At 39.9% G+C, this 23,465-nt stretch overlaps 1 protein-coding gene across 2 annotated transcripts in view; it reads right to left on the bottom strand.

The window, feature by feature from the left end:
- Positions 1 to 6,341: 6,341 nt before the first annotated feature.
- Positions 6,342 to 23,465, bottom strand: part of LOC128635619 (oocyte zinc finger protein XlCOF8.4) — a 64,625-nt gene continuing 47,501 nt past the window's right edge. For both annotated transcript variants that reach the window (XM_053688688.1, XM_053688687.1), the window contains one exon: positions 6,342 to 8,148. In XM_053688688.1, coding sequence (XP_053544663.1) covers positions 7,364 to 8,148 — 785 coding nt within the window. In that variant the 3' untranslated portion in view covers positions 6,342 to 7,363. The remainder of the gene's footprint in view (positions 8,149 to 23,465) is intronic.

Below are 23,465 nucleotides of genomic sequence, written 5' to 3'. Positions count from 1 at the left end.
CACAGACTTGTTATATACAGCAACCATGGATCAAACACAGTAAACTGTGAGTAAGCGATAAAATCTGCCTTAAAGGGGCAGTATACACCAATTTTCATATAACTGCAGGTATTAGACAATACTATAAAGAAGAATATGCACAGATACTGATAAATATACAGTATAAAACCTTTTAAAACTTACTTAGAAGCTTCCTGTTTAGCACTGTTGATGAGGTTAGGCTGAGACACTCAGTAAAAAGGGCTGATAAAGCAGGAAAATAAGACCTCCACTTCCCTGCATATGAAAAGACTAATTACACAAACAATAGCAGCAGGAATCTGTAGACCTGGGTCTACATCTGATACTTTGGGCCCTGGTTCGGAGTCTGAAAATCAGCACAATGCTATTAAAAAAATAAGCAAAACTATACATTGTTACAAAACACTCCCAGATGGGCTGTATAAATGGATCATCTACAAAACATTTATGCAAAGAAAAATCTAGTGTGCAATGTCCCTTTAATGTTGTAATTGATGATGTATGATTGCTTCCCACTTCACCTCAAGATAAAATGCCATAAAACAGCTTGCAATCTGAACATATCGTAAAGGGGCTAATTAAGGAAAAATAGTTTGCATTAAAAAAAAAGTATTTTAAATAATTTTCAAAAATAATCAAAATTAGTTACATAGCCATGTTGTCTGGAGTAGTCTGATCCACCCCACCCCTTTTCATAGTTTAGCATCAGAAACATTGTATTTTAACTGAGTTCACAGCAGTTTATTTGCTTGTAGGCAGCTCCAGCAGATAATTACTGTGCATTCTACCAAGTCGGGTGGATATAGATACAGCCAAAGAAGGAAATGTGTGGGGGGGAGTTAGAGCTGTACAATTCAGAAACTAAAAACAAAGGGTTAATGGCGAGGCACTGCAGTATAAATTTGCAGGTAAAGTAAAGTCCATATTATATTCTGTCGCTATCCCAACTTGTTTTATGTCCCTTTGAATCAGAGGCTTCCAAATGATTAAGTGCCGAGTTCTACAAATACAGAAAAAGCCGACAGTGATATCACAAGGTATCAGTGCCTCATTAGATAATACAAATCCTTACCCCAGCATAAAAAAGTGCTCAGTACTAATATTTCCATGATCGGCAACAAAGGAACATTAGACAACCTGAAATAAATATTTAATTAGGACAAAACGTATGAAGAATTTATCCGGATCATAAAATGATTTCAGCGTTTCACAAGCCATTATAGTGATAAAATGATCCGATTGGTTAAAGTGTGTAATTTTACAACTAAAGAGACAGCAACGTTAAGTGTTTAACACACAGTTAATGTACCGCTAGGGACCAGCAATGCTCTGCGGCTCCCAAGTGAAAACTGCCCCTGACCCAATCAGGAGCGCTAAATACAGCATCACAAATTATAAAATTCATTTTAATCACTATAAAGACTTATCTACTGATGGTCACAATGAGTTAAAGGGACATTGTACGCTAGATTTTTCTTTGCATAAATGTTTTGTAGATGTTACATTTATATAACTCATCTGGGAGTGTTTTGTAACAATGTAACATTTTTGCTTATTTTTTTAAGAACATTGTGCCGACTCCTAACCAAGCCCCAAATCATCAGATGTAATCACATGTCTACAGATTCATGCTGGCTCCTGTTTGTGTAAAGGGTCTTTTCATATGTAGGGGGGGGGGTCTGCTCTTCCTCCATTTTCAGCCCCTTTCATTCGGTGTCCCAGCCCAACCTCATCAACAGTGCTAAACTAGGAGCTTCTAAGTAAGTTTTTAAAAGGTTTTATACTGGATTTTTATAGCTGTATCTGTGCATATTCTTCTTTATAGTAGTGTTTATTACCTTCAGTTATATGAAAATTGGTGTATACCTATTATCAATTTTCTTTGCTCTCGTGGTATCTTTATTTGAAAAGCAGTAATGTAAACATAGTAGCCAGCCCATGTTTGGTTCAGCACCTGGGTAGCCTAAATGTAGCCACCAATCAGCAAGCCCTACCCAGGGTGCTGAACCCAAAAAGAGGTTGGCTCCTAAGCATACATTGCTACTTTTTCAAACAAAGATGCCAAGAGAACGTATACAAATTCATAATATTAGAAAGATGCTTAAAATTGCTGCTCTATTTGAATCATGGAAGAAAAAAAATTGGATTTCATATTCCTTTAATATTAGTTGCCACAATGACTTTTAGAGAGACTAAAGAATGTGTATAATATTAAAAAAATAAAATAAAAATAAATAAATCACTGGAGCCTCTACCCTTGATCAAAGACGGCCTCTTAGGACCTATTCTTGGTCACATGTGGATAATTGATACCAAGAAAGAACCCTAAAAAAAGTTACGCTTTATGGCCAAAAATATGTGGACACCTGACCATCACATCTATATGAGTTTGTTGGCCATCCCATTGCAAAACCCTTAGCAGCTATAACAGCCACAACTCTTCTGGGAAGGCTTTCCACAAGATTTTAAAGTGTGTCTGTTGGAATTTGAGCCCATTCAGTTAAAAGAACATTTGTGAGCTACTGATGATGAACAAGAAGGCCTCCTTCGCAATCAGTGTTCCTATTCATATCAAAGGCGTTCAATAGGGTTGAGGTCAGGGCTCTGTTCAGTCAACTCAAGTTCACACCAAACTCGTCAAACCATGTCTTTAAGGACCTCGCTTTGTGCACAGGGCACAGTCATGCTGTAACAGGAAAGAGCCTTCCTAAAAATGTTGCTACAAAGTTGGAAACGCCCCGTTGTCTAAAATGTCTTTGTATCCTGTAGTATTAAGATGATTGTTCACTGGAACTAAAGGGCCAAGCCCAGACCATTATCCCTCCTACACCAGACAGTGCACTATGTAGTCCAGTAGATAATGTTCTCCTGGCATCTGACACATCCAGAGTCTTCCATCAGACTGCGAGATAGTGAAGAGGGATTCATCACTCCAGTGAACATTTCCACTGCTCCAGAGCCCAGTGTCAGTACGCTTTACACCACTCCATCTAATGTCTGACATTACGCATGTTTATGTGAGGTTTGTGTACAACCGCTTGGCCATGGAAACCAATTTCATGGAGCTCCTGATGTACAGATCTTCTGCTGATGTTGCTTCCAGAGGGAGTTTGGAACTCTTTAGTGAGTGACACTCGGCAGCCCTACTTTGTGAGTCTGCATTGTCTACTACTTTGTCGCTTTCACTTCACAATAATAGCACTTAAAAATTGAGTGTGGCAAAAATGACATCCCATGACAGTGCCATCTTTAAGTCATGGAGCTCTTCAGTATGACAACTGTACTGCCAATGTTTGTCTATTGGAGACTTCATGCCTATGTGCTTGATTTTATGCACCTGTTAGCATTGGGTTACGCTGAAGCAGGGATACCCACATCATTTTGGCCATATAGTGTATTTTAAAGGAGACTTAAAGAGATTATGTATTGCATGTTTTTAAGATCTGCGGAGGAGTTAAACATACAGGTTATGTTCCTCATGGGGTAAGTGAGCCAATTAGGATCCATATATGCATGTAGCTGCCTAGCATAGATTGTGTACTGCTCAGAAGCTCCTGTTTTGTGACTCTAGAGATCAACTTTAGATACATATTTCACCCTTTTGTGGAAGTTAAACACATACTTAGCAAGGGACACTAATGGAAAAAAGTCATGATATAACCAATAAAGGCGTATATGTTATGGGATATAATACAGGGCTTTACAGCTCCTAACACTTTAAATCTGGCTCCTCATGGTTTGGGTTTTATATATATATATATAAAAATATATATCTAGCAGCGCTAAATGTGGTCCTATAGCTCCTAGAGAGATGGGTCCCTAGCTACCCAGATGGGAAAGGCAGAAATAGATATATTCTAAAGGAGCGCCTAATGAGTCTTAGGCAAGGACTGGACTGACTAATGAAAGTTAGATACTAGAGTTCCTATTCTAAAATATAAACATATGTGATAATAAACATATATAACAGAGTATAAATTTATTACATTTATGCTAAAAAAATATGTGACATTGTTATCACAAAAAGGCGCATGGATCCATGACCATTAAATAAAAAAACTCTAAAAAACACTTAAAAACAGTAAAAAATGACAAAAAGCAATGTACAATAGGAAATCACAAATATATAATGAATAAATGAAATGACAATGAGGTATTCAACGAGGTATTTCATCAGATAACTAAATGAATGAGTGTTAGTTCATCAATGGAACATTAGTTCATCGAAATAAGTATATTATAGTGCTCTGTGTGGTAGTAGATCCTGGTTCAGAAAAAGTGCAAAAAATGTGGCCACAAATAATGAAAAGAAAAAAATTGCGAAAAAAGTAAAAATTAAAAATTAGTGATAAGCAAGCGTACAAAATTGTGCTTAGATTAGTGTAAAATAATAATTAAGATAAATATGTGAAGAAAATTATATGTTAATGTGAAACTCAAAATGCCAATGTGGTATAAAAATAAGTGTATGGATGTGAAAAAATGTGAAAAAATATATAATCAAAAATACGATAATAGGTGATACACCATATGGTTCCTACAAAAATCCAATATAGTGAAATTATATAATTCCTACGAAAATCCAAAGAGGGCAAAAGTAAGTTCCTTAATGGAGATGATAATCCAAAGTTTTCCTATGTGTTTGTAGAAAAGGCAATCCTCAATTCCTGTAGGTAAAAAACAATAGCAACATAGCACAGTATTGTTTAAAACAAGTATGAAATAATTGAAAAGGAGCTCACCATATGTTGTCAACGCGTTTCGGCCCTATATATTGTTATCATGTCTTGAAAAAGGCCCAATATAGGGCTATGTTGCTATTGTTTTTTACCTACAGGAATTGCGGATTGCCTTTTCTACAAACACATAGGAAAACTTTGGATTATCATCTCCATTAAGGAACTTACTTTTGCCCTCTTTGGATTTTCGTAGGAATTATATCATTTCACTATATTGGATTTTTGTAGGAACCATATGGTGTATCACCTATTATCGTATTTTTGATTATATATTTTTTCACATTTTTTTCACATCCATACACTTATTTTTTATACCACATTGGCATTTTGAGTTTCACATTTACATATAATTTTCTTCACATATTTATCTTAATTATTATTTTACACTAATCTAAGCACAATTTTGTACACTTGCTTATCACTAATTTTTTAATTTTTACTTTTTTTCGCAATTTTTTTCTTTTCATTATTTGTGGCCACATTTTTTGTACTTTTTCCGAACCAGGATCTACTACCACACAGAGCACTATAATATACTTATTTCGATGAACTAATGTTCCATTGATGACCTAACACTCATTCATTTAGTTATCTGATGAAATACCTCATTGAATACCTCATTGTCATTTCATTTATTCATTATCTATTTGTGATTTCCTATTGTACATCTCCTCATTGCTTTTTGTCATTTTTACTGTTTTTAAGTGTTTTTTAGAGTTTTTTATTTAATGGTCATGGATCCATGCGCCTTTTTGTGATAACAATGTCACATATTTTTTTAGCATAAATGTAATAAATTTATACTCTGTTATTTATGTTTATATTTTAGAATAGGAACTCTAGTATCTAACTTTCATTAGTCAGTCCAGTCCTTGCCTAAGACTCATTAGGCGCTCCTTTAGAATATATCTATTTTATATATGTATATATATATATATATCATTATTTCATGACTCCCAAATACTGTATGAATGGCTCATTTATTTTGGGCTGTTCCTATATTTAATACACATTTGTCAAACCCTGTTGTTATGTCTATTTAAAAAAAATACATTGTATTTATAGTTTTTATTTCTATAATGTATACTAAATAGCAAAAGAAGAAAATCATGAATTTGTATTAAAAAATGCCCCCTTTTAACTCCATCCTGACCTGACAAAGTTTTGATATAAACAAATAAGTAAAAATTGAAATCACGCAATCGTTCAATTTCAATGATGGGATCAGGTCTGGGGGAGTACCTAAGAAGCTAGGCATGCCCTCCAGCCCGCGATCCCATTTTCAGGACAGCCAAACGGCATTCAAAGCCCAGCACAGGCATTGAATGTCCTAACGGCGGGAAGGGGTTAAGTGGTGTAAGTTGAGTATTATATTCATAACCCATATGCCTATGCATTGAACAAACAAGTTCACAAACAGAGAGGGTGACAAAGGACTTCCTTGATGGATATCGCAGAGCATTTAAAAACTTGTGAATTTAGGTTGTTGAAGAATGTTTAAAAAAAATTAGGATCAAATCATCATTACATTTTTGTTACTTTTTGAAACACCATAAAAAAAAAAATAGTTCTAAATTTAAATCAAATTAAACAAAGTGACAAATTTATTTCAAATTTAAAAGTGAACAAAAATATTGAGGCGCTACCTATACAGTTATTGTAAAAGCCAGAATGCACATATGTAAAATATATAAAGAAGGATCTAAATTATTATATAAGCGTCAGAACGAAAATTCTAGGTGCTGCTCTTATATTATAAAGCTCTATCTTATAATATATGAGAATAATGAGACAAATACCCCTTTCACAGTGCATAAACATTACTCAAATTAACCAGGTGAGCAACAGTGGGATTGTTAGAATTTGCGTTAAGAATTAGATCCTCCATAGAAGCGTTTTCACAGAATTGCCATCTTATAAAGGCTTTTATTTCACATATGTATTGGTGTGCGCTACAGTAAATCTGGTGTCATATTTCCAACCCCATTAAAAGTAAGTAACAGCACCAGATTGTGCATACTCTTCTCCAGCTACTAAGCAAAACGACAAAAAATTGTGTGAATACACTTTCTTTAACTTCAAAGAGGTAGGTGGTGCGGCATCTGATGAGATACCCCACCCCCAAAACAAGGAAAAAATAAATAAAAAAGATACTGGGCAAGTGAGTAAAAAAGCACCAGTGGAGTTGCTAAATATTATCTTGTATCAACATTTAACACTGTAAGTAGTGACCATCTCTAAGTACTGCAATATTAATAATGCACTGCATTAATTAAAAAAAATAGTGTCCCTGTTAAACAAACAAACAAAATAAAAAGTTTGTAAAATAAATAAATCAACCCAGTCCATCCAGTCTTGCAGAACAGAAAAAAAAACCTTTGAATTGTTGAATGAGACCTTTTATACACGTGAGGGGAGCCGCTGAGGTTCATATCCATTGACAAGAAGAACAAGCTTTCAGTTGGTGAATGATTAATGGTAAGACAAGATAATTTGCTTGTGGAAACATAACTGTAAGAAGCTTCACGCAACCTGTTTGAAAATAGATCAATATTTCACTCTTTTATAAATCCTTCCACAATTAAAATATTGAAGCAAAACACTTATGGGTTTCTGTGTATCTTCCTATGTCTAAGAAAATGTGACCTCTGATTAAATCCCTTCCCACATTTATTACAAAGGAATGGTTTTTCTCCTCTGTGAACACGTTGATGAGCGTCAAACAGCATCTTTTGACTAAAACATTTCCCACATTCGGAACATGAAAACGGTTTCTTTCCTGAATGAATGTTCTGATGTTTAGCGAGATGAGACTTCTGTGTAAAACATTTTCCACATTGAGAACACGGAAATGGTTTCTCTCTGGTATGCATTCTCCTATGTCTAACAAGCTGCGATTTCCACCGGTAACATTTCCCACAATCCGGACAAGGCAAAACTTTCACTTCTTTGTGAATTTTTCGATGCGTAGATAGATCTGCGTACGAAGTAAAGGACATCTGACATTCGATACAGCTGAATTGCCCATTTGTTTTCAAAGACACAGCGTTGACGTTTTCTTCACATTCTATGTAATTATATTTCTTTACCGAAACATTTTTATGGAATTGCTGTTCTTTAGCAGTATCATTAATATGAATAGCGGTATATTCCGTCCTTGTATTTTCTCTGTATGTATACATATGTTCTGTGAGATTAGTTTCTTCATGTAAGTCTGAGTTAGAAGCCATTAACTGAAAAGATGTTTTTAGATTGCAGCTTTGCGTGTTTGCATTAAGATGGTTCAATCCCTGGAAGTTCTGGGTAATGCTTGTATTTTCAGTCACGTGATGCGTGGAGCTAAAGCACAGGGGATATCGTTCCTGCGTATTCCACCCCAATGGCCAACCTATGAAAAAAATACCCAGTCAGTAAAAAACTTTATAATGTTTAGAGCTGCAATAACTAACTGATAACATTGATAATAATCAATTATGAAAATAGTTGTCAATGAATCTCATTATTGATCAGTTGGTCTGCAATTAGTTGGTTTGCTCACAGCACCAGCTGTTGCACTCCGATGAACTCCTGCACATGATATTGAGTTTTAGCGCTGCAACTAATTATTATTTTCATAAACTGATTAATCGGCTGATTATTTTTTCGATTCATCGGATAAAAAAATAAATTTAATACCATGTGCAGGAGCTCATCGAAGTGAAACAGCTGGTGCTGTGCGCAGACCAATTAATCGATAATCAGATTAATTGACAACTATTTTCATAATAGATTATTGTCTACTAGTTGTTGCAGCTCTAATTATGTTAATTAAATAGGGTAAACAAGTCGTCATATTTGAAATACACCGTACAGTAAAATCATTCATCAAAAATGTATTTGTGCAAAAATACTTTAAGCTGTATATGAAATACAATGGTGCACATTCCAAGATATATATAGGAATTATTTTTTCACTTCAAAAGGAAATATGCCCGGACTTTTTGGTTCTTATCCATGTTTCTCTGTAAATATGAAGATGAATTCTACTTTCATGAAAGAACAAGCAATGTTAAACAAATTTCTATTTTTTTTTCTATTATCAAATTTTCTCTTGGTATCTTTTGTTGAAGAGCAGGGACATAGGCTCAGGAGTGTGCACGTGTCTGGATAACTATATGGCAGCACTATTCCTTACCATGTAGTGCTTTAGATGCCTACCTAGGTATCACTTCAACAAAGAATAACATGGGAACAAAGCCATTTTCATAATAGAAGTAAAATAGAAACTATTTAAAAAGTTGTTCTCTCTGAATCACAAAATAAGAGCTGTGTGTTTCATATCCCTTTAAGATTTGTATACACTGATATTAATAGACTTTAATAAATATCTGTGCTGTGCTCTCTAGTAGGGTATTAAAGCTCCAATAGAAATTGTTCAGCAAATGTGGCATAAAAAAAAATCTGATTACAACTCCGCTATCAAGAAGTACAGATTCATTGTTAGCTCGACGCGTTTTAACAGACATCAGCCCTCTTTCTTAAGAGCATATGAAATTTCCAAAAAAGGAGCTGTCAGACAGACAGTCTATTGGAGCTGTGACCAGATTTTATACTACAATAAATTTCTGACGTTTGGAACCAAACTCCGATGAGTATTTTCCGTTAGTGCATCTACATGGATTGATATACAACACTATTGTGGATTCTCATACCTAGTGCCTAAAACGTTCTAATTCTTCATTGGTGCTGATCCCCAAGGCAGAACATGCTGTGACCTTAGATGTCATTGCAGAAAATGCAGCATGTCGGCAGAAAGAACACGACACATACTGTTAGCACTTTTGCAGGCCATTCTCATCTAACAGGGCTTTGCTCTGGCTGCGAAAGTTTCACATAACATAACGCGAACAGAGCACAGTACTGTTTGAAGAGAGCAGTCAAATACAGAGCAGCGCTGCAAAGTGGCAATGATTGATGATTATCTCTCTGGGATTTTTTAAACCCTGCCCCCCTAGCCTTTCCCAGTCTGCATAGCTGTGACTCCTGCATCTAAGACAATATTGTAAACATTGTACCTTTATAATTTTGCAATGTTAGACCAAGAGCAAAGAAAACAAATTTATTCCAAGAGACATTCTAAAAACTTAACATTTTTTTATCTTTGCAGCTAATTTGCAATGGAATTTTCAACTGCTGCAATATATTAGAAAAAAAACGTTAAAAATGGCTTTATTCTCGAGTTCATCCACACGTTGCAATTGAGCTGGTGCTTTGGTGAAACTGTCTAATTTAATATTGAATTTCATTTTAAAATGACCCGCAGAAACTTTTTCACCAAGAAAAAAAAAAAAAGAAATTTATGCTTACCTGATAAATTTATTTATTTCTTGATACGGTGAGTCCACGGATCATCATCAATTACTGTTGGGAATATCACTCCTGGCCAACAGGAGGAGGCAAAGAGCACCACAGTAAAGCTATCAAGTATCACTTCCCTTCCCACAAACCCCAGTCATTCGACCGAAGGAAAGGAGAGAAAGGAAATAACACAAGGTGCAGAGGTGCCTGAGGTTTATATACCAAAAAACTGTCTAAAAAACAGGGCAGGCCGTGGACTCACTGTGTCAAGATATACATAAATTTATCAGGTAATCATAAATTTTGTTTTCTTTCTAATGACACGGTGAGTCCACGGATCATCATCAATTACTGTTGGGAATCAATACCCAAGCTAGAGGAGACAGATGATAAGGGAGGAACAAGACAGGAACTTAAACAGAAGGCACCACTGCTTGAAGAACCATTCTCCCAAAAGAAACCTCAGCCAAAGCAGAATTATCAAAATTATAACATTTAGAAAAAGTATGCAAGGAGGACCAAGTTGCAGCCTTGCAAAATTGTTCCACAGAAGCTTCATTTTTGAAAGCCCAGGAAGAAGAAAAAAACCCTCATGGAATGAGCCGTGATTCCCTCAGGAGGCTGCTATCCAGCAGTTTCATAAGCCAAACAAATTATACTCTTCAGCCAGAGCGAAAGAGAAGTAGCAGTAGCTTTCGTACCCTTGCGTTTCCCAGAGAAACAGACCAACAAAGCAGAAGACTGGCGAAAGTTCTTAGCAGCAAGAAGAATTTCAGCGCACACACAACCTCTAGGTTGTGCAGCAAACACTCCTTATGATACGGAGGATTAGGACACAAAGAAAGAACAACGATTTCCTGATTAATATTCCTATCCGAAACAACTTTAGGAAGGAAACCTAACTTAGTACGCAGAACCACATTATCTTAATGAAAAATAAGATAAGAGGAATCACACTGCAACACCGAGAGTCACCAGAGACTCTCCGAGCATAAGAAATGTCAATAAGAAACAAAACCTTCCAAGATAACATCTTAATATCTAAGGAATGCATAGGCTCAAACAGAGCCAGCTGTATAACTTTAAGAACAAGGTTAAGACTCCAGGGAGGAGTAACAGGTTTAAACACAGGCCTGATTCTGACCAAGGCCTGACTAAAGGATTGCACGTCCGGCACATCCGCCAGACGTTTATGCAACAAAATAGACAAGGCAGATGCTGACCCTTCAGAGTACTTGCTGACAAACACTTCTCCAGACCCTCCTGGAGAAAGACAAAATCCTAGGATCCCGACTCCAAGAGAAGCCCATGGCTACACTCCAATAAAGATATTTACGCCATATCTTATAAAAATTATTCCCCGTAACAGGCTTGCAAGCCTGAATCATGGTCTCAATGGCCGACTCAGAAAGACCACGCTTAGACAGAACTAAGCGTTCAATCTCCAAACAGTCAACTTCAGAGAAACCAAATTTGGATGAAAGAAGGGACTCCAATGTGAGGAGACAACATCTCCACAAGGTCTGCATACCAGATCCTGAGAGGCCACGCAGGAATTATTTAGAATTACCACCGGTTTCTCCTGTTTGATACGAGCAATGACTCGTGGAAAGAGAGCAATCTGAGAAAAAAAAACGGTGTACCAGTCTGAAATCCCAAGGAACCACCAGAGCATCTATCAGAGCAGCCTGTGGATCTCTTAACTTCAAACCGTACCTTGACAGCTCGGAAAGTTGCTGAGCCGTCAACAAAACACCTCCGGAAGGGGATCCCATTTCCCAGGATGAAAAGTCTGGCTGCTCAGGAAATCCGCTTTCCAGATGTCAACTCCTGGAATGTGGATGGCAGATAGACAACAATTGTGAGCTTACGCCCACTGAACAATTCAAGTCACCACCAACATGGCAAAGGAACTCAGAGTTCCTCCCTGGTGGTTGATGTAAACCATTGAGGTGATATTGTCCAACTGGAACCAAGCTTAAGGACAACTGAGGCCAAGCTATTAGAGCATTGTAAATCACTCTCAACTACAAGACGTTAAAGAGGAGAGCAGAGACTCCCGAGTCCATAATCCCTATGCCTTAAACAAGACTCAGACTGTTTCTCAGCCCTAGCTGGTTGATGAACGCGGTCACATCACCTAGGAAAGTCTCTAGAAGCACGTGCCCTGAGACCGATACTTCTGAGAAACCACTACAGGAGAAAGTCACTTGTCCACTGATCTAGATCTATCCTCTAGATCCGAAAGTTCTCCCTTTTTTATGGAAAATAGCAAAAGGAATGATGTGCATGACAACAATCAGACCAATTCCCTCCATACATTGAGTCACTGAAAAGTGAAGGAAAATCAACTGCAGCTAGATTCGAATTCCCAGCCCTTTGGTTGCAAGATGGATAAGCCATCTACCAGACCGCTAGATCTTGCTGTTGACCGGACAGAAGACTGCAGAGAGAGGAAAAGGAATAAATCCTAGATTATCTAACCTCTGATAGAAATCTCCGCTCAAAAAAATCACCCTTGTAGATGTTACAAGGGAGCTGTAGTCCAGATTAATTTCCCATCCATCGAAAAAAGGATTGGACAAGATCTCTTAAAAACAAAATTTATGCTTACCTGATAAATTTATTTCTCTTGTGGTGTATCCAGTCCACGGGTTCATCCATTACTAGTGGGATATTCTCCTTCCCAACAGGAAGCTTGTAAGACCTTTCTCCCAAAAATAGCCTCCGAAGAAGCAAAAGTATCAAATTTATAGAATTTAGAAAAGGTATGAGGCGAAGACCAAGTCGCCGCCTTACAAATCTGTTCAACAGAGGCCTCATGTTTAAAAGCCCATGTGGAAGCTACTGCTCTAGTAGAATGAGCTGTAATTCTTTCAGGAGGCTGCTGGCCAGCAGTCTCATAAGCTAAGCGTATTATACTTCTTAGCCAAAAAGAAAGATAAGTTGCCGAAGCCTTTTGGCCTCTCCTCTGTCCAGAGTAGACAACAAACAAAGCAGATGTTTGACGAAAATCCTTCGTAGCTTGTAAATAAAACTTTAAAGCACAAACCACATCAAGATTGTGTAATAGACGTTCCTTTTTGAAGAAGGATTAGGACATAGTGAAGGAACAACAATCTCCTGATTGATATTCTTATTAGATACCACCTTAGGAAGAAACCCAGGTTTGGTACGTAACACTACCTTATCTGCATGGAAAATCAGATAAGGGGAATCACATTGTAAAGCAGATAACTCCGAAACTCTTCGAGCCGAGGAGATAGCTACTAAAAACAGAACTTTCCAAGATAAAAGCTTAATATCTATGGAATGCAAAGGTTCAAACGGAACCCCTTGAAGAACTTTAAGAACTAAATTTAAACTCCATGGCGGAGCAACAGGTTTAAACACAGGCTTGATTCTAACTAAAGCCTGACGAAACGCCTGAACGTCTGGAACCTCAGCCAGACGTTTGTGCAAAAGAATAGACAGAGCAGAAATCTGTCCCTTTAAGGAACTAGCTGACAAACCCTTCTCCAATCCTTCTTGGAGAAAAGATAATATCCTAGGAATCCTGACCTTACTCCATGAGTAACCCTTGGATTCACACCAATGAAGATATTTACACCATATCTTATGATAGATTTTCCTGGTAACAGGTTTTCGAGCCTGAATTAAGGTATCAATGACCGATTCGGAAAAACCACGCTTTGATAGAATCAAGCGTTCAATCTCCAAGCAGTCAGGCGTAGAGAAATTAGATTTGGATGTTTAAGGGACCTTGAAGTAGAAGGTCCTGCCTTAGCGGCAGAGTCCGTGGTGGAAAGGATGACATGTCCACCAGATCTGCATACCAAGTCCTGCGTGGCCACGCAGGGGCTATCAAGATCACCGAAGCTCACTCCTGCTTGATCTTGGCAATCAGACGAGGGAGCAGAGGAAACGGTGGAAACACATAAGCCAGGCTGAAGGACCAGGGCGCTGCTAGAGCATCTATCAGCGCTGCCTTGGGAACCCTGGACCTGGACCCGTAACAAGGAAGCTTGGCGTTCTGACGAGACGCCATGAGATCCCGTTCTGGTTTGCCCCAAAGTTGAATCAACTGGGCAAATACCTCCGGATGGAGCTCCCACTCCCCCAGGTTGAAAAGTCTGCCGACTTAGAAAATCCGCCTCCCAGTTCTCTACTCCTGGGATATGGCTATCTGAGAGATGGCAAGAGTGAACCTCTGCCCATAGAATTATCTTTGAAACCGCCAACATTGCCAGGGGGCTCCTTGTTCCCCCCTGATGGTTGATATAGGCTACAGTCGTGATGTTGTCCGACTGAAATCTGATGAACCTGACCTCAGCTAGCCGAGGCCAAGCCTGAAGAGCATTGAATATCGCTCTTAGTTCCAGAATGTTTATCGGAAGGAGGGCCTCCTCCTGAGTCCACGAACCCTGAGCCTTCAGGGAGATCCAGACTGCACCCCAGCCCAGAAGGCTGGCATCTGTCGTTACTATAGTCCATTCTGGCCTGTGGAAACTCATTCCCTTGGACAGATGGACCCGAGATAGCCACCAGAGAAGAGAATCCCTGGTCTCTTGATCCAGATTTAGTAGAGGGGACAAATCTGTGTAATCCCCATTCCACTGATTGAGCATGCAAAGTTGCATTGGTCTGAGATGTAGGCGGCCAAACGGAACAATGTCCATTGCCACTACCATTAATCCGATTACCTCCATACACTGAGCCACTGATGGACGAGAAATGGAATAAAGAGCACGGCAGGAAGTAAGAAATTTTGACAACCTGACCTCTGTCAGATAAATCTTCATTTCTACTGAATCTATCAGAGTTCCTAGGAAGGAAACTCTTGTGAGAGGTGAGAGAGAACTCTTTCCTTCGTTCACCTTCCACCCGTGAGACCTTAGGAATGCCAGAACAATGTCCGTATGGGACCTGGCGATTTGAAAAGTTGACGCCTGTATTAGGATGTCGTCTAGGTAAGGGGCTACTGCTATACCCCGCGGTCTTAGAACCGCCAGAAGGGACCCTAGAACCTTCGTAAAGATTCTTGGTGCCGTGGCTAACCCAAAGGGAAGAGCCACAAACTGGTAATGCCTGTCTAGGAAGGCGAACCTGAGAAACTGATGATGATCCCTGTGTATCGGAATATGTAGATAAGCATCCTTTAAATCCACGGTAGTCATATATTGACCCTCCTGGATCATAGGTAGGATGGTTCGAATAGTCTCCATCTTGAAGGATGGGACCCTGAGAAATTTGTTTAGGATCTTGAGATCAAAGATTGGTCTGAAAGTTCCCTCTTTCTTGGGAACTATAAACAGATTTGAATAGAAGCCCTGCCCCTGTTCCTCCATTGGAACTGGGTGGATCACTCCCATAACTAGTAGGTCTTGAACGCAATGTAAGAATGCCTCTCTCTTTATCTGGTTTGCAGATAATTGTGAGAGATGAAATCTCCCCTTTGGAGATGAAGCTTTGAAATCCAGAAGATATCCCTGGGAAACAATCTCCAGAGCCCAGGGATCCTGGATGTCTCCTGCCCAAGCCTGGGTGAAGAGAGAAAGTCTGCCCCCCACTAGATCTGGTCCCGGATCGGGGTCTACTCCTTCATGCTGTCTTAGAGGCAGCAGCAGGCTTTTTGGCCTGTTTCCCCTTGTTCCAAGGCTGGTTAGGTCTCCAGACTAGCTTGGACTGGGCAAAATTTCCCTCTTGTTTTGTAGAAGAGGAAGATGAAGCTGCGCCACTCTTGAAGTTTCGAAAGGAACGAAAATTAGTCTGTTTGGTCCTTAACTTGTTGGACCTATCCTGGGGAAGGGCGTGGCCTTTTCCTCCAGTAATATCAGAAATGATCTCCTTCAGTCCAGGCCCAAATATTATAGATATTGAGAAGTTTAGACTTTGAAGTGACATCAGCTGACCAGGATTTAAGCCATAGCGCCCTACGTGCCTGAATGGCAAAACCTGAATTTTTAGCCGTTAGCTTGGTTAAATGAAAAACGGCGTCAGAAATAAATGAATTGGCTAACTTTAAGCCTGTCAAGGATATCATCCAACGGGGTCTCTACCTGTAAAGCCTCCTCCAGAGACTCGAACCAGAAAGCCGCTGCAGCAGTGACTGGGGCAATGCATGCAAGAGGCTGGAGAATAAAACCTTGTTGTATAAAGATTTTCTTAAGGAAACCCTCTAATTTCTTATCCATAGGATCTAGGAAAGCACAACTGTCCTCGACAGGAATAGTTGTACGCTTAGCTAGGGTAGAGACTGCTCCCTCCACCTTAGGGACCGTCTGCCACAAGTCCCATGTAGCGGCATCTATAGGAAACATTTTCTTAAAAGCAGGAGGGGGAGAGAACGTCACACCTGGTCTATCCCATTCCTTAGTAATAATTTCTGAAAACCTCTTAGGGATTGGAAAAACATCAGTGTAAACAGGCACTGCAAAGTATTTGTCCATTTTACACAATTTCTCTGGGACTACAATGGTGTCACAGTCATCCAGAGTCGCTAAAACTCCCTGAGCAACACGCGGAGGTGTTCAAGCTTAAATTTAAATGCTGTCATTTCAGAGTCAGACTGAAGTAACGCCTTCCCTGAATCAGCGAAGTCACCCACAGATAGAAGCTCTCCTGCTTCAACTTCTGCACATTGTGAGGGTATATCAGACATAGCTACTAAAGCGTCAGAGAGCTTTGTATTTGTTCTAGCCCCAGAGCTGTCTCGCTTTCCTTGTAACCCTGGCAGTTTGGACAATACCTCAGTGAGGATATGATTCATAACTGCCGCCATGTCTTGTAAAGTAAACGCATTGGACGAGCTAGATGTACTTGGCGTCCCTTGAGCGGGAGTTATAGGTTCTGACACGTGGAGAGAGCTAGATGGCATAACCTCCCTTTTGTCAGTCTCAGAAACCTCAGGTGATAAATCTTTAAAAGCCATAATATGGGCTTTATAACTTATAGAAAGGTCAGTGCATTTGGTACACATTCTAAGAGGGGGTTCCACAATGGCTTCTAAACATAATGAACAAGGAGTTTCCTCTATGTCAGACATGTTTAACAGACTAGTAATGAGACCAGCAAGCTTGGAAAACACTTTGATAAATGTGAAAAAAGCAATAATAAAAAACGGTACTGTGCCTTTAAGAGAAAAAAACTACCACATAAACTGCAAAACAGTGAAAAAAAGTAGTAAACTCTATGAAATTTATACAGTGTGTATAAGGGACTAAAGCAGCATTGCACCCACTTGCAAATGGATGATTAACCCCTCAGGCCCAAAAACGAATTAGAAAAACTTAAAACCTGTTAACAAACAGTCAAACACACTGCCACAGCCCTGCTGTGGCTCCTACCTGCCCTTAAAAACGATTTTTGCAGGAACAAAACGCTCTATAGAGGTCCTATAAGCCAGAGGACTCCTTCAGGGAAGCTGGATGTCTCAGACTGAAAACGAAAATAGGCCCCTCCCACCATGCACTCAAAGTCAGAGGGCCTTAAAAAAGTACTCCTAGGAGTAATCTAACAAGCCATGTGGAAATTAGGCCCCAAATAAAGATTTATCACCCTCAGAGAAAAAATGTTTTTATTTATAAATCATGCAAACGTTTTTACACTAAGTAATATAGGTTTTAACATGAATATTATCCGTTTTTGCAAGCATGATCCCAGTTGTTGTTAAATCACTGTATCAGGCTTACCTTAAACATACCAGGCACTGTCAGCATTTTCTAGACCTTATCATCTCTCTAGAAAAAAATATACTGAACATACCTCAAAGCAGGCAATCTGCAGACCGTCCCCCCAACTGAAGTTTTCTTTCCATACTCTTCAGTTATGTGTGAGAACAGCAATGGACCTTAGTTACAAACCGCTAAGATCATCAAACCTCCAGGCAGAAGTCTTCTTCCAATTTCTGCCTGAGAGTAAAAACAGTACAACGCAGGTACCGTTTAAAAATAACAAACTTTTGATTGAAGGTAAAAACTACACTAAGTCACCACATCTCTCTTTATACTTCCTTTCTTGTCGAGAGCTGCAAGAGAATGACTGGGGGGTGGCAGTTAGGGGAGGAGCTATATAGACAGCTCTGCTGTGGGTGTCCTCTTGCAGCTTCCTGTTGGGAAGGAGAATATCCCACAAGTAATGGATGAACCCGTGGACTGGATACACCTTTACAAGAGAAAGAGAGTTTGCTCGAAGGAAGGAAGACACCTAAACCATATATTGTCCAGGAAAAATACCCTTGCCATAAATCACGATCCAAAAGTCTCACTAGATCATGGGAACAAAAAACCACATCATTAGGTCTATGTTCTTTATGAACAGGCCCTCTTGAACCATAGAAGGTCAGAACCTGAGAAAATTGAGGTAATACCTAAATCCCATTCCCAGACTGGGATTGGAACTAACACTTCCAGAGAGGAAGGTCTTAAACCCAGTTCCAGGAATGCCTCTCATCATACCTGGATTGCAGATACTCTAGAAGGAGAAATTTGCCCCTGGGAGGAAATCCTAGGTTATGTTGGTTTCCAAGAGACATAACTGACCCCGTAATACAGAGAAGTTCAGACAGACCAAGTGCAAACAAGGTCTTATCCTAGAAAGGAAAACCCAAAGTGAGGATTTGGAGAAAACCCAAAATACTGAACCTACAAATGCAGAAATATAAAGCCTAGGCTGTACCACTAGGCCACAGTTAAGCTTCTCAGCTGACCAAGCTACCCTCCATAAGAATCGAAGATCTCTAATCCATAGTAGAAAAGTTCCCTTCTACTTAGACACTGAGCATATAATTGTCAGCGACAGGAAAATCCTTTAAGGACGGAAGACAGGGAGAAGACTTCTCCTATTCCTGTGAAAATATCCAAAACAGGACTAGAACTCTTCCTCATAGGAGGAACACCCTAGAAATGAGAAAGATAAAAATTCCATGGGTTGACAACGACATTGGGTTATCGATGTTGTCCAGGTGGCGAAAACCTCCTATAACAGTACACAAGGTGTGCACGTATACATCTGAAGTAGACCACATCAGCATCAGATGAAGGGATTATACTGTCCGAATCTGAGATTTCACCCTCAGAGGTTACCAGCGAACCCTCCTCAGAAGACTTAGGAGAAAAAGCAACCTGTGTAACAGAGAATGGAGCAGAAACCTTACTATCGGAATCATTAAATGTCCTCTTGCGTATCCTCTGTAGAAAGGAAAAAACAGATAAAGCTGCAGATACCGCAAGGATACCTGAGCTGCAAAATCTGCAAGCAAATACACACCTCAGGGAGAGTGAGAGGAACCGTATGGTACTGCATGTGACGCCATAAAGGCTTGGGACGTGTAAGGAGAAAGCTGTGGCATTGCCTGAACAGCATCATCCTGGGAGACAAGGGGCTCATAGGGCATTAAACATTTAAACACACTGTATGTATTGTGTACACTTGAAGCGTGGCTTCACAAGTACCCAATACATACAGTGTGTGTAAGGGTCTCAATGAGCTACTTATTTTTAATCGACTTCAGAAGGATGAAAGGCTGAGTGGACCTCACCGGGGATCGAACCTGCAACCCTTGGGTTGCTACAGAGCTCAGCCACAAGGCATGTCTATACAATCAATGGATAGTAGATACTGGCCCTACCAGAAAAGGGATTCACCAGCAACTTCCAGTTACTAAAACAGCTTACTTAGCTCCTATGCTATGCAAGCAATTCTGAATTGCAAAGACAATTAATCCTGAGGGACATGAGTAATGAGGCTCCAATGAAAGAATGATTTTATTGTGAAACATTATAAACATGAGGGGCAATACTATTAGGTCATCAAGAGCCTACGAACAAACCCCAGTCCCAAAGAGAAAATGTCCAATTTGAGATCTTAATATGTATAATGTACATTAAAAATATAAAAAAAATATTAAAACCTCTTATAAATAACGTTTCCACTAGGAGAACGGTATTTCCAAACATTGTAAGAGGAGTCCTCGCTATCCCTGTGGATCTCTCTATAAGACCACTCCGCTGTGAAGCATATGTATAATGAGAACGCCGCTCCGTTCTCGTTTGAAAAGAAGACAGAGTTATAGGAAAAGGCTAACAAGAGCTTAAAATGGCGCCGCTCCGCTTCCAAGAAGGAGGCAGAGCCATAAAAAAAGAATGGGATGAAGCGCTCTGATATTCATGCTTTCTCCCGCCGAACTAGGTATCTGGTCTTGAAATTAGAGCGATGGAAAAACCTGTAACTCTTAGATACCGAGGGGTGTAGAGAGGACAAAGAGTGCGGACAAACAGCTTGTCACCCTGAAGGTGTTATCAGCGTATACGCGCCACTCTCCATCATATGTCCTACTAGAAAAAATTCCGTTGCTGATCTTCAAACAAAAATGGAATATAAAGAATTAGTGAGGTTTACGTCATATATAGAAATAAATAAATACATTTCACCGCTCCGATCTTAAAAGAAAATGGAGGAAATGACACTACATACTCTCCCAAAATGAATGGCGCTGAAAAAAAAAATGAAAAAAAAGCGCGTCTTACTATAATCCTACTGAGGACATGATAGCTCAGAGAATATTTCATAAAATAACACCAAGCCGGACTTCCGGGTAGGCGGCAATCCAAGATGGCCACAAGTTTGTGAAGCTCTGCAGACTATCTCAAAAGTTTTGTTCGAGAGTGGTCATTTTTCTAGCCATCCTATTCTCCCTTAGCAAGCAAGTTGTTCGGGAACCTCACGGGATCAGAATTGATATCATCTGGCCCCCGAGAAGTCAGAGAAAGTAGAATTTTGGAAGTATATATCAGACTGTGTCTACCCCTGCAGCCCACGAGGCAATGGATCCAGAAAAGGATATCGCCATAAAGCTACTGGCAATATTAGCACCCAAGTTGGATCGCCTGCACGGTAGCTGCGAGGTTCTCATAGAAATAGTGCGAGACAAGAGCCGATCTTGCTTCCCTGAACCTGCTCCACCTAATTTGAGTCCCAACTACCCTGCTCTAGAACCGCAATTTCTGGACATTGAACACTCGCGGATACCTGTCCCAACATGTGCAATCTCAGAGGGCAGCTCTGCAGGTGATCTCCTCTTGTCTGTGGAAGAGTTCAGGCCGACACCTACTTGGGCTGTGCGGGGGAACCTGGAGCACTTACCCACAAACCAGTCATATCGCTCCAACTGGGGGACGGCCGCGCTTGAAAGTGGCGTGGAAGAGACCGATTTTGGCAGCTCAGAAGTAGAGTGTGAGGCACAGCTGCTGATTAAAGATGTTACCTCAAGAGACTGGACACACATCGGGAGGATTCTACTTAGCAGCCCCACAAGCTACAGTACAGACGCACGGCAGCCCTACACCTCTGCAATTAACGCCCTGCTATGCCCCAACCTCACTACCGGACAGCACTCCAGATACGACGTCCATCAAAGACTGGTAAACGAACTGATTTCACCAAGGACTGGAGTGGGATGATATTATGCGGCAAAAGGGGGAACTAACTTTGATTAGTATAGCCCTACTTATGTGAGGTATCGTTCTCAGTGCAATTACACTTGTATACAAACTGACTGGCCGGGACTGTTATTATTATTATTCTTGCTAAGCCGCCATTGTGCGGAGACCATCAGCCTTTGTTAAATATTGTAGGGGCAACTTGTTAGCCACACAATCAGATAAGAGGCTTATGTCAATATGTTAATATGTCTTGATGTTTCGCACATACTGTTTTGGAAAAAAGTTTATGTATATCTCTATGGTTGTGCTTGGGTTCCGATATGACTGTTTCTTCTTAGACACACCCAGCTACAGTCAGTGTTCTGTGACACATAATCTACGTCAAGTGCCAGCCGCCTCTAACACAGCTTCTGAACCACTACCTCTTGTCTACATTTCCGATGCCTGACTGTGTACACTACATACGACTTTGCAAACTATGCATCTGTTTAAAGATAAGTGTGACTACAGTGCCTCAATCTATAGAGTTACGCTTGGTATATAGCCCCACCACTGTGCTTACGTTCTCAGTAACTCTGCTGACTTGGAAACGGGTAATGCATACATCTTAAGATGATTACTTATGGCCATTCGGGCGTCACAAGGGTTTAATTTTAATTTTGTCTTAGATACATAGAAGAATGCTGTGTTAAACAGCTATGGGCTAATTTTTGTTGTAAGGGTTTGTGGATGACTGAGGTGTCCTTATAGGTTATGGCACAGCTCTGAGGTTCACTTCATGGTGGCGCTAGCGATCTCTTGGCAGGGAATTTACTTCAAGTTTTTATATGCACTAAGCAATGTTACCTTTTCTACTGCGGACAGATCTAGCCCAGATCAGCGGTCCTGTGTCCACATTTTATTTCCATCTCGCAAACATTTCTATTTCTTAGGTTACAGGCTTTGTGCCTCTAAGCACATGTTCGCAAGCAGTTAGCTGTTAGTGCCTATCTCTAATTAGATCTGTAACTGCTCTATTCTATATATAAGGAGATCTTACTTCTTACCTCACAGCCTCTTTGTTAGCTGAGTACCCACTCTAAATCTCACTTTGCCTTTACACATTTTACTAAAACTCAAAGACATATACGCTCCACTACCTGTATTAATAATTCCCATTATCAGCCTATAGCTGTTATCCTACCGTATCATTACATAACAAACTAGGAAATGGTACTTGCTGTGGTCTGTTTATGGCTTTCTATTAATTAGTTTTGATTTGCTCTGACCTCAGCAATGTATACCAGTGTCCCATAAAGGGTGATCACTGTTTTTCTGATCGACATTTGCAAACTCCGCATTAATATAAATGACCCAACACTAGTACTGGCCCATTATGGTATTGTCTCACGATCACCACAATAACTCAAGGCTTGTCCTGCGAAACATGTAGAAATGTTATCTGTTGGTCTACGTACACCCGCCATATCCCCCCATCTCCTACCACCCCATCCCTTCCCCCTCCCCTGACTCCCCCTCCCTCGTCACCCTTCTGTTTCCCCTGTTTTTACGACTTAAGTTTGTTTGCTCCCTTACCATTCTGCCCTCCCTCTCATCTGTCCCCCCCCCCCTTCCGCCCCCCCCTCCTGTTTGTCTGGTTTTGTTTTGTTTTGAAATAATGTTAAAAACCCCAAGGAAGTGGTGTAAACCCTTATCTTTTAGAGCACTGACTGTCTATTGAGAATTCTTGGAGACAAATGCATGTTAACGTATGAAATCAATGCTTGTATTGTTTTATCTGCCTCCTGGGCTCATCCTGCGAGGTGGGCTGGGGAGGCACCTTGTAACTTTGCACCCTTTATTGGTTATAAATAAAAGTAAAAAAAAAAAAAATAACACCAAGCCCCAAAAGAGAGTTAACCCCTTCCTTTCCTGAAGGAGTTAACCC

This window comes from Bombina bombina, chromosome 7, assembly GCF_027579735.1.
Source record: "Bombina bombina isolate aBomBom1 chromosome 7, aBomBom1.pri, whole genome shotgun sequence".
NCBI classification, from domain to species: Eukaryota; Metazoa; Chordata; class Amphibia; order Anura; family Bombinatoridae; genus Bombina; species Bombina bombina.
Note: the sequence above shows the minus strand (reverse complement) of the source record. Positions and strands in the feature narration are given on the sequence as shown.